The sequence below is a fragment of the Morus notabilis genome, unplaced genomic scaffold (assembly GCF_000414095.1).
Source record: "Morus notabilis unplaced genomic scaffold, ASM41409v2 Scaffold324, whole genome shotgun sequence".
Classification (NCBI taxonomy): domain Eukaryota; kingdom Viridiplantae; phylum Streptophyta; class Magnoliopsida; order Rosales; family Moraceae; genus Morus; species Morus notabilis.
Window position 1 is genome coordinate 328,232 of NW_010362325.1, and position 13,028 is coordinate 341,259.

General features: G+C 35.3%; 1 protein-coding gene across 3 annotated transcripts; it reads right to left on the reverse strand.

The window, feature by feature from the left end:
* Positions 1–4,708: 4,708 nt before the first annotated feature.
* Positions 4,709–8,015, reverse strand: LOC21396349 (mediator of RNA polymerase II transcription subunit 4). Of its 3 annotated transcripts, none has more exons than XM_010101751.2 (2): positions 6,429–8,015; positions 4,709–5,266 (listed from the first exon to the last, which is right to left on the reverse strand). In XM_010101751.2, exon 1 carries the CDS (start codon positions 7,696–7,698, stop codon positions 6,448–6,450), a length of 1,251 nt encoding a protein of 416 aa, XP_010100053.1. In that variant the 5' UTR covers positions 7,699–8,015; the 3' UTR covers positions 4,709–5,266; positions 6,429–6,447. The 3 variants fall into 3 exon arrangements, with proteins under 3 accessions (XP_010100053.1, XP_024023704.1, XP_024023706.1); XM_024167936.1 differs by having other exon boundaries at positions 4,709–5,278; XM_024167938.1 differs by having other exon boundaries at positions 4,709–5,281.
* Between the last annotated feature and the right edge of the window lie 5,013 nt (positions 8,016–13,028).

Genomic DNA, 13,028 nt, shown 5'->3' on the forward strand with positions numbered 1-13,028 from the left:
CCCTTGAGGTTTCTAATTAAATTCTTTCATTGATACTCAGACCGTCTATCATACAACCATTATTTAGACCCATTATAATCTACTTATTAGAAACCACGTTTACCCTACCTTTCAAGAAAAAAAACAAAAAAAACAAAAAAAAAAAAAAACACGCCTGTAATTTTATATGCAATATTTCCTGAAAAGTTACAAATGCAAACAAATTTTAATGCCACCTAGAATCCATTATTCTTCTTGAACTTTGGAACCCCATGAAAATTCAAAGGTGTAATAAATATATTGAGAGTTTCTCGGATAAGATTGAAAAAAATATATTAGTAGTTTAATATTTTTCAATCATTAAATTTATATTAAAAATTATTTTTTATGTATATTTTTTTAATTTAATATAATTTTAATTTAATTTAACGGTTAAAAACTGACATTATTAATAAGCTGGGCCATCTAAAATGATCTCAAACATATTTTATGAAAACAAAAGGTAGTAGTTTCTTTTTTATTTATTTATTTATTTATTTATACATTTATATATTTTTTTAGTAGCTTTTTTCTTTCTTTTTTATTCTCAATTTTAACTTTTTTTTTGTTTAATTTTTGGTGTGGGGCGTGGGAAATAGTGTGTGGCAAAGATTACCGTTAAAATAACTAACGGAAGGCCTCGAGAAAGGTGGGACGCTGATTTCCGAGCAGTTATAATGATGGTGATGCTGATCGAAACAATTCCATGCGCATATATGTATGTGCTTCTATAAATATATGTATATCATGTATCAGCAACATAATAGAGACAAATTAATAAGATTATATGATTTGATGTGGGCTGTCACAGGATAAGAAAGCGTAGGCCCCTCTCGACATTCGCGACAACACCATGGGCCATCAAATTCCACGCTTTTGTTTTTATGTTTTTTTTTTTTTTCCTGTTTGCATGGACGTGCGTGGGGCTGTGGGGCCCAATTCCCTGACTGCGCGTGCAAAGCCGGACTTCATGGGGGGCTCTCCTGTGGGTCCCTTCTCGTCCGACACGTATTCTCTGTCTCTCGTTTTCTATTACGGCCATCATTATCTTCTTTTGCTTAAATCCACATTTCCTAAATTATTTAGGACCGTTTAGTTTGATTTAAAATTTTAATTTGAGTTAAAACATAATTTTATGTGAGTTTTTTATTGTAATAAAAATTTTAATATTATTATTTTTAAAATTTTTTTACTGTAATAAAACTCAAATCGGTGAAATAAACGAGGCCTTAATGACATCTCATTTATTTTCTGATTATAATAAGAAAAAATAAACCCTGCAAATAGAACATAATTTTTAAAAGGATATTCTTTGGTATGCTTAGTGTATCAGTATGTAAAGTTTTTTTAACTTTTGAATATGTATACTTTTTAACTTTTACATGATTTTATACAGATTTGACAGATAAAAAACTTGACCTACCGATATATTAGCGTACCGAAAAGGTCTCATTTTTAAATTCATAGGTTTATTAAGTGTTTTAATTTGGTATTTTAATGAAGTCTTAATGAAATTTGAACAATAAAATTATTTATATAATAATGACATTGTAGAAATACAACAAAGTATTTATTCATTAATGTTGATTATAATAAAAAAAATATAAATTATACAGAATAAATACTATATATGTTGCACCCTTTACTCTGTATGTAATAATATTGTATAATTCTCATATTTTGAATAATTCTCTTTTTCCATATCAATTTTTCTTAATGTCCCATTTTTATTTCTTTCTAGAAGTTTAAAGTACCTCTTCTTCTCTTTGACTATGTTATTTATTTTATTTTATTGAAATGGTCCTTTACTATCTATTCTCCGTCATTGGGTGCCATGGTGATAATATTATTGTTATTTAAAAAAAAAGATTGCTTCGTGGGGACGAAAAATTAGTTGAAAAAAAAATAAGAAAATAATAAGAGGAGGATGGATGGATGGATGGGTTTGTCATGGTTGAGTCACGTCGACGCTTGATTAGTCATGAAAAGTGAAACAGTTTAGTACTTAGTGATATATAGCCACGTGAAACTCGCCATTTGGCAAATATATGCTCAATCGCAAAATCTATGCGCTCAAAATTTATGGTCCATTTGGTTCATGAATTCAAATCATATTATTTGAACTATTTTTGATTTATGTGTATTTTTTGTGAGAAAAAATACTGTAATGAACCACGAATCATAATTCGAATCAGAAAATAAATTTAAGAACCAAACGGACCCTTAGTTATCCTTATAAGCTTTTCTTCCCCTCCTGATAAGACCCTTATCAACTTTTTTTTAAACAGTTTTGTGATAGTACAAATTATGGCACATCTTAAAATTTGGGATTGTATGATATAAACTAAAATTCCAGCCACTAAATAATTGCTTGAATTTCAGCCGCTCGATGATGGAAAAAAAATGATCTTGACATTTTTTAGTGCATGAAAAAGGGGAAAAAAAAAGAATTTTGATAATACTTCTACCCCAAGCACACGCAAAGGAGCCGTAGACAGGCAAGTGAAATCCAATTCACGAAATAATTTGATCTATGGACAGCATCGTTGTGGTAAAGGTCGTAATGCCAGAGGAAATAGAATTACATGATACATTACAAACAATCCGTAGATGGTTGAACCAACTCTTCTTTTGTATAATTATACCATTGTCATGTTGTTTAGTTTCCTATTAATTTTTCTTTCCCTTATTTTCACTTGTTTATGTATCAAATTGTTGGCACTCCAGTAGTTCACTTTGAAATTTGATTTCTGTTAAACATAAAAAATCATAGCATAGTTTACGGTGGCTTACTGCAAATAGTTTACTTGATAATATGCGTCATAGAATGTCGCTTTATATAGCCTCAACTACTCACCACTCGCAAGTAATATATACTAATCGTCAAGCAAAGCAAAGCATATAATTATGATTTAGATCAAATATCTAATGATATTAAGTGCTTGTTTGGTTTGAAGGTTCAAATCAGATGATTTGAACCAGAATTCAAATTTTGTGTGAGAAAATACTATAGTAAAACTTTTTAAATTTAAATTTTTTATGAGAGAAAATATTGTTTAAACTAAAACTACAGTAGTTTGAACCCTTAAACCAAACATGCGAGTTTAAATTGAAAAATATATAAAAGGGTTTAGAATTTGTATAGCTACCAAGATAATTGTGTACCGGGAAAAAATGATTTGACAGGATCATAAAGAGTAATGCAATATGATGACTTTTAAATGAAAGTTGGAACTCCAAATATTTGTCGTAAGAAAATAAAGAAGGAAAGAAAATATATTCCAATCGGATAAGTTTTCACAAACGTTTGTCTGATCCACTTGACAAAATGACCGTTAATTTCTCCAAACTCCCATGTGTATGGAACGTGTTTATAACATTTTACGGCCACGCAATAGCATTTCACTTCCATTTTTCGCAACTATATTCAATGGACCAAGAAGGCAAACCTTTTGTTAATGTGGTTTTTTTTTTTTTTTTTTTTTTTTTTTAGAATACCTTTGGTTAATGTGTTATTCATCACAAATGGCCCTAATTTCCCAAATTACAGTTTTTTAAGTGGGATTCTTCTTAAGAGCCTAATTAAGAATTTGCCCAAGCAGCCATTTTGAGGACTTTCTTATATATATAATAGAGAAAATTACAGAATTTACATTTAAGAGTTGCATGAGTCTGGATTTTTACCCCTTATTCTTGATAAATACCATTTTGTTAGTGTAATTATTTGACTAAAAAAGTTATGAATCAAGAGTAAAAAATAAAAATCCTTATTCCTAACCTATGCACTTTCAAGAAGTATTTGTCAAGATTACCCCTCTTAATAAGCAAGATTAATAGAAAATGTAAGACCAAATATAACGAACTCGGAACTCCATACACAGGAACATTATCCATTCGTGTTAAAGCCTACATTCGCGTAAAAGAGAAACCTCAATCATATTCATATCTTGGTTTTTTGTCAGCTTACAGAGATATTGTATTATATTTGTTAGGTAAAACAGATTGCACCTACAATATACAGGTCTATAGTTTATAACATGTTTGACATTACATGCTTTAATCATCAGTAACTTTTCAAGAAACATAGACGGACAAACTCATGTTTAGTTACAACATTATAATATAAAGTTAATTGGATAAATTTATAATTAATATTAGAGATATTATAAAGAAGTGTATGAAAATGAAATCCGAGTGGAAATGAATTCTGAATGAGACAAATTGAAATAACGTCAAGTAGCAATTCCATTGATGGTGGAAAGTTCGTAGTTGGATTGTCAATTCTCTTTAGCTTGCAAATAAAGTAGATCCTCTTCTTGGTGAGATGAGCTGTTGCTTTCTAAGAGCCTAATTTTGTTTAGTAGTTGACGAGCTTCATAAATAATTATATATGCAACATGACTTTTCATTGAAAGTTGTAACTCCAAAAATCGGTAAGAGTTCCTAAAAAAATTTAAAACAAAAAATTGGTTGTAAGAGGAAAGAAGGAATAAAATATACTCCAATCAAAGAGATCGAGTTAATTTGACACTTAAAAAAAAAAAAAAAAAGGTAGATTTGGACAATTGTTGTCAGATAGGTATTCATAAACTTTGGGTTCAGAGTGGGGCGTGTCTTATCCACCTGACAGAATGACCAAAATCCCATGTGATTGGAACTTGTTTGTAACAGCCACACATACAAAGAATCAAAGAAAAAGATAAGCACACCTGCTATCAGTGTTAACTATTATTCATGTTACGCATTCGCCATTCGGTTCAAAAGTCAAATACAGCAAGCCTACGAACTTTACAGAGTTCGTTACTGAGAGGATACAATTAATACAATAAAAAAACAAGATGCGGCAACAGCATAAACTTTATACCAGGGTGGGTTCAAAGATTCATTGTGCTCTACTATTTTCTTACTAATGTTGCGCAGCTAGAAGGCATCAATACCTGCAACTCCCAGGTTACCTCTGCAAAGCAAAACCGCAAGCAAGCCGATTCAGATTCCGGAATGTTGAGTAGCTAAGCTTGAACAAAAACTTCAAATAAGCTTTGGTCAATGCGTTAAGAAATTAGCTATCAACTGCCAGTCCAAGTAAAAGTCAGTGGTATCACTTTCCCTCATAATAGTTTTTACATGATTCGCAAGTACACTTTGTCCCAATCTGCAAATCTCACATCGAATTGACCACAACGATCCTTTTGCCGCACTTATACACAGATCTTCGAGAGGCATCCACTGTCAAGGCAAACACTCAAGCCTGAAATAGAAACTACTGTCAACCGGACAAACATTATTAACGAAACAAATGGAACATGAAAAAAGGAGAAGCTTTCTCATGTGAAAAAGAAACCTCAATCATATCTTAGTTTTTCTCAATTTACAGAGATAAATTCTATACATTTATATTTCGTGCATAAAAAGAATTTCAAAAGAAAATGCATAAAAACTACTTTCTTGTTTTTTTTTTTTTTTTTTTTTTTTTTTTTTTTTTTTGTCCCCACGCGCGCAAAACATTCATGTATTAGTAAAAGCCTTAAATATGTACCAAATGCATTGACATGTATATAATAACTCAAAACATACAAGAATTAATACATGTCAGAAGCTTATTGACCCTGAACAAATAGGAAATAATACATTTCAACAGAATCAAGAAAAACCTAAAAATTTTCAAATAGGCCTCAAAGGATGCAAATCGTGGATACTGGATAGCATAAGGTACATAAACGTTCATCTTAGCTTGAATACGATCCAAAATATAATTAAGGGCACCAAAATGTGAAATTTACTTCAGCTGCATCATATTGATACTGACAGTGATACTTTGAACGGCTTACATAATCTTGAAATGACCTCATTTCAAACTTCATATCAGGTTTCAAGAATTTGTCTGCACTTCAAAATATTACTTTCACTATCAATATGATGCAACTGACGTATATTTCACATATCAGATTTCATAGATGTGTGACTGCAACAATTGGAAATGGCAAGACATTACTCATCATTTTAGTCATAATTGTGGGGCTGATTTATAATAAGACCACACAAGGACATCCTGTTTGGTTCATCATTACTGCATACGACTAATTAATTGTTTTATTTAATCAGCCCCTTTGTTAAACTAAGATAGTAACTCATTTTCAAGTCAAGCTGAATCTGACTAGTTACGATTAACTTAAGAGGAAGCTAATCAGTATAGTCCGATTCTAATACTACATAATGACCGACACATTCTTCGCTCTAAAGCCTAATCTTATATACTTTCCCTTTCAAATGAGCTATGTAGCAGACAGTGAGAACTGTACAATTAAATTCAAACAGATAGTGGCACAATCCCACTCCCAAAGAAAAATCAAATCAAGAAATAACTTTATTGGAATTCTATAATGTCATAAACAGAGAAATCACAACCATACCTTGGTGCATATCTGATCATTAATCATCATCTTCGGATGTGCCCTCTTCACTGCTATAATCACTACTGTCATCATCTTGGTCGATGATATCAAGCTGAACAGGGCGAACCTGTATTGGCTCCGGTGGTTTAGGACGCAATTGTTGTTCCCCAACTCTAGGAACTGGAAGAGACGCCAATGGGGGCAGCGGCACCGGATCCCCGGGCTTCCATCCAGGTGGAGGCATGGGCAAATCGGTCGGTAGTTCCACGGGCATTCCAGGTTTCCAACCTGATGGAACTGTGATGTTTGGATGAAGCAGACCCTGAATGGTAGCCAAATTGGCCAGCGGATTAGACTCCGTAGGGGCTGGAGCAGGAGGCTCAATCATTGGCTCAACAGTCTTCTCATCACTCTCCACAATCTTAGGCAGACCAACATCAAGGGATGCAAAGTTGTACAATTGAGAAGCACGCAATTGCTCTTCCTGTGGGGCTGGAGGCAATGCCCCGCGAAGGGGAGCTTGTCCAGCACCAAATTCAGGGGGTGCAAAGGTTGTGTAGCTAATCCGGTGAGCATAGGACAGGATATCCGATAAATTCAACTGTGAAGCGACGGTAGTGCTGCTGGAGGTACCACCATCATCATCCATAGCATCGTCATCCAATTTGGATCTCTTGGGGTGGCGATAATCGGAGTAGTCGTCGACAAGAATGTCAAGCACCCGCTCGGCCTCTTTGACTTTGTGGCCAAAGGCAAGGAGCGCAGAGTCTTTTGACCGAATTTCGCGGACGACTTTGTTCTTGGCATCCTGGAGATCAAGAATCTCCTGGAGTTGGGCGACGGACTCGAAGAGCTGGGTCTGGAGGGCAGTAAAGAGGGAGAGGATTTCCTTGGTGGAGGAAGGGGAGGAGTCGAGGGATTGTTGGGTGGTTTGGGAAGAGAGGAAGGTGGGGAGATTGCCGCGGAATGCGGTGTGCCAAAGGGATCGATTCGGAGAGACTTCGAAGAGTCTGGAGGCGAGGGAGGCCATTTGGAGTAGAAGGGATTGGGCTCTGGGGAGCGGGGGAAGGAGGGAGAGCAATGCAGATGATGTGGTGGTGGTGGTGGCGGCGGCGGCTGTGGCGGCGGAGGCGGAGGCGGAGGAGGAGGAGGAGGAGGAGGGAAGAATGGTGGAGGGCTGAGAAGGAGGGAGTTTAGGAGGTGTGGTGGGGTGGTTCTGGAGAGAGGGAGAATTAGGGTTTGTAAGGCCAAGCCTTGCTGGGGATTGCACTATTTGGTGTTGAAGCATTTTTCTTTTTGTACTTCCAAATCAGAGACCAAAGAAAATCGAATTGAATCGAATCGATGAAGCGAAATGGCGTTTTTTTTTTTTTTTTTTTTTTTTTTTTCTATTTCCAATTGAAGCTATGATTCATATAGAGAATGGTTATGTAATCAGACTGAAAATTAGACAATTAAACAGACCTCTGTTTGCCTGCTGAGAAAATGAGAGAAAATAAAACTGATATATGCCTAAGATTGTTTGGAGAGAAGGGAAAGACTTACATTAGAGAAAGAGAAAAGTGCAGAGACGGATGAGATTCGAGAGACGAGAGAACGCAGAAGCCGAGCGAGAGGATGGAGGGTAAGTCCGCCAATTTGGGTTTTTCTTTTGGTGAATGGACCCTAGACTGGTCAACACAGTCTACGACCCCGTAGCCCAGTCCATAGCCAAAGCCCGGCCCAAATTTAATTGGCACACTCATTGTCATTCCAAAGGGAATTAGGTAATCTTTTTCATAATAAAAATGAATGGCATTTTTTTAAGTAAGTTAATCAATAAATTAAATCTAGGATTTATTCGGATTTACTTATAATTAAATTTGTTATATCCATAATTTATCTAATTTACTCCCTTAAATTGCATAATTTGTTATTAATACTTGCTACCTTTTATTTTATAAGATTTCACTAACTTATTAATTAACGAACTCATATTTTACTTGTAAGAAAAAATTAAACATTTCTATTTATTTTAGAAACCGTACTATAATTAAAAATTATTATAAAAATAAATTATCTATTATCATAAGTATTCAAAATTACACTATTCGTTATGATTTCCTAATTAGCATTGAGCTATTTTTACTTTTAAAAAGTATATATAAACATTCAAGAAAAGAAAAAAGAAAATTGATAAAAATCGATAGTTGAGAATTACACAATATCCGTAAAAATCGTGTGAATATCCTACCATAGTATTATTGTTAGTCTATATTTTGTTGACATAAATTTGTAACACCCTGAAAAATTAATTGATGATGATGGGTATTTCTACCAACAAATTAAGTACTTTTAAGCTTGAATATTTGTAAGTCTTCAAGCATTTTTATTAGTTTAATGTCTTTTGTATGCTTTTTATATGAATTATAAATAAATGCGAACTTGGATGATTTTGTATGAAGAAAAGAAGAATATTTGCCCAACTTGTGAATCAATGGCAAGAGAAGGGGAAATAGGATTTTAAGGCACAAAACAAGAGGCTTTGGAATGCAAGAAAGTGGGCTACGGTGCACAGATAACAGAGTGACAGGCGATATGTCACCTGTAAATAGGCGATATATCGCCTAAAGAAGAAAAAAGAGCCTGCGTGCTCAAATCAGTGAAGCCAAGTCAGAATGGGGCGTGCGCCCGCGCCCTGGCCCCCTGCGCACCCGCACCCTGGCCACCAAGCGCGCACCCATGCGCGCGCCCGCGAGCCCAGAAGCCTACCCGCGCGCTGCAGCGCGCCTCAGCCCACAGCAACGAGATCCTTCTTCTAAAAACGCGCGCTGCAGCGCGTTTTCACGCAGGTTGTAGCGCACGTATGAATCCCTAGCTTCGAAACTGAGTAGTATAAAAGGAAAGAGATGCCACTTGAGAATGAGAGCCCCAGAAAACTGAAGAAAACATCAAAAGGAGGCCAAAATCCTTCATCTTGGAGGTCCTTGGAAGCTCTTCAATGGATTTTGGATTTTATCTTTTTTCATCTATTTTTTCATGTTGAGCTAGACATTAGATCTAGGACTTGATGTAGTTTTATTTGAACTATGTTTTGAATATTGTGTTAATTGTTAATTTAATTTCTTTTTCAATTCATTTATGTTTCTCTATGCTTAATGCTTCTAATTTATTTGGCCAATGAGTTAGATGATTTTTAGATTGCGAATTTGATGCTCGGGAGAGATTGAGTTCTTTATCTAGATTTGAGAAACATAGTCTAGGTTGTTGTGAGACTGAGAGGAGATCAACGATTAGATAATCAAATTAGGATTTAGGTCGTTGTGAGGTCGGGAGGCGATCAATATTCCTATTTTCTAATTCTAAAGGCGAAGCTTAATTTGTGTTTAAATATTCATTTCGAATAGGAATATTGTTTTGAGAATTTAAATATAGTTCCTTGTGAGGCACTCGAGAGAGGTTACGAGGTGACATTAGAGCCTTGATTAATGAATTGAACGGAATTGATTAGCGATTACATAATAGGATGAACATAGGAATAATAAAGCGAAATCAAGTCCCTAGACCATTTGTGTATAGATACTTTATTTTTATTCTTATATTTATTTTGTTTTTGTTCATAATTATCATTTTATTAGGTTGCCTAGATACAGTTAAGTTATGATAATTGCGGTACTTAACGGCAATTCTAAACCCAATCCCTGTGGAGACGATACTCACTCACCCTATACTCAAAACTTGACACCGTACGCTTGCGAAAATTTAATATACAAAAATATTACGCATCAATTGGAATTAATTGAGATAATTAAGAATTATTAGTGTGCCTAATCTGGATTTATTAATTGGTTTTGATTAATAAATGTTTCTGACGTGTAATTTAGATAATTCCAAGACATTTAAATATTCTCAGTAATTTTATTTTAACCCAGAAGTGTGTATGGGCGCATTTCTGGACTGTTTTTTTTAATGCTGGTAGCTGTCTATTTTCTTTTCTTTTTCTTTTTTTTTCTTTTCTTCCTTTTCTTCCTTTTTCTTTTTCCTCCCGTTTCTCTCTTAGACCATTCCCTCTCTCTCTCTCTTCATTCTCTCACTCCCTCTCTCGGTTCTCTCTCCCGTTTGCTTCAAAATCAACCGGAATTCAAACCAAAGGAAAGTTTCAAAGCGTTTTCAACGTTAAGAGAAGGATTCAAGGTAAGATTTCTGAAAAACCTCGCTTGAATCTGTAGATTTCGGATTCTAAAACTTATTTTTGGTTCGAAACGAATCTTTACGGATTTTAAGTAAAACTAGGGTAGAAATTAGAGATCTCGGGTTCTTTGGACTTGTTTTAGGACCTAGGACCCGGATCTAGTGGTTGTCCATTGAAATATTTTGGTTTGGGACTGGATTTGCAGGTTTTCAAACTGATTTCCGTGAGTTTTCTCGCACATGAGTTCTTCACCCGTCGACCGATGCGGTCGATGAGACTACACTGAGACCACCGGTCAACCGGTCCGGTTGACCGGATTGCACACCACCGGTCGACCAGTGGTGATGCACTGTTCTGTCACCGGTCGACCGGTTGACACGGGATTTGACCCTGTTTAGCCTGAAATTGCTATTTTGACCCATGTTTTTTAGGAGAACCCAAATTAGCTTCATTTGGGGACTTGAGATAAGTGGATTAGCATTTTTAATCCTTGTTTTGAAATTAGAAATCCTTGGAATGATAATGTGAAACATGAAATCGGATTAGGGCACACTAATTGAAAATCTTGGTACATAATTGTTGACGGTCAAATTTCACCAACAAAAAACCGACCGGATTACCTCTTAGTTTTCCTTCAGATTACCGGCCGCGTTTGTATAGTTTAACGTATGTGGATTTGTTGAACATGTGTGTGTGTTTGTAAGTTAACTAAATCATACACAGGCAAATGACACAAGGAGTTTTTATAGTGGTTCACTCTATAAAATAAGAGCTACATCCACTGTAATTTTGTATATCTTTGTTGGAAGATCACAACTTACAATCATAATTCTTATTAAATTTGTTATTCCCTTGTTAGTCTCTCGAACCCCTTCCTTACTGGGGTCTTCCTCTTTTTATATTGGGCTTCCTTCGCTTAGGGGGTTTTCTTCATAGGTAGAGGCACTCAAGTGCTCTCTTCTGGTAGACCCAGATGTAGCCCACTAATCAGCACTGTTCACTCAGCCAATTAGTCTCCCATTACGGCTCTGTGCTTCCCCGTAATACTTTTCTGTCCCCTGTGGGGGCGGTCTGACAGCTTACAATTAATGCCTACAGACCTCCTCCACTTCTGCACGTAACCCGTTACGTCCTCTAAAGGACGTTCCCCTCGTCGTCAGCACTGCTTAGCTCAACCGCCTTCTTCGGTGGCCCCTTTCTGTGGTCGAGAGATCTTCATCCCTTAGTGTCAACGGCGCAATCAGTCGACGCCATAAGGGATCGTCGCCCGGACTTGAACTTCGTCCTTGGGCCTTCGCAGTGAAATAGGAGGGGTCCATAAGCGTCGAGAGTTCCTTGCTTGGTGGGGATTTAGTCAAGACCACGTGTCGCGGTCTATTTCGTCCACGTCTCCGTCACATTTTCCCACACAACAGCTACCCCCCAGGTCGAGGGCTTCTTTTGGGTGGCCTCAGACTTAGGTTCGGTTGCCCTCTCGTGCTTTAGGTGTGAGAAATTGGTCCCGAGCCTCCGTTTGTAATGATGGCCTGGGTGCTTCGGATATCCTTTTATTTTATCTGCTCCTTATATATATATATATATAAAAGACAACAGTTTTAATTTATACCTTGATTTGCAATTGCTGCTTTCTTATAACTCTTTAGAATTTTACTAAGTCTTCGCCTTTCCTTTTTGGAAGATCTGACGTCGAGTGTACCCCATATTTAATATATCAATTCCGATTATTAAATAATCGAAGCATAAATTAATATCGATTGAACAATTTATCAAATAAGTTCAATTTTAATTCAAATTCAAATTCGAATTTAAGTCAAACTTAAATTAATTTAAATTCTAAATTGAACAACTTATCAAATAAGTTCAAAAGGATAAATTTAAATTATGTTCACAATTTAAATTCAAATTTAAATAATCACATTATTTAAATAATAATTAATTCTCAATTAATTATTTTTCGTGTATTTAATTTTAGAATTCCGTAATTCTAAAATTCCCATTTTGCCCTTTGTGTATGGTAGAATTACAAGGACAACGCGGAGACTAATGGACCTATAATCCCGAGCTCCAATAAAATTAATAATTAATTAATTCTATTAATTCCAATAGTTACTCCACTATAAACTTGGAATTGAACTCTCAAAATTATAGACATTAATTACTTCTAAACTGCGAAGTGTTTATTTGATATAGTCATTACATATAGATCAATCCTCCATAAATAATTCATAATTAGAGTCAGGTAGAATCCGTTAACCTCTCTAATTATATCTTCATCCTTGAGTACCATTGATTCTCTAATGGATAGTGATTCATAAAACACATTCACGAACCAGAACGCTCTTACTAATCCAAGTACCGAATCAACAATCAAGAGAATTATTTATCTAGTTCTTTCTCAAGAAGGAATGGATTCCATCTCGTATAATAACATTCCCAGCTACCTATTT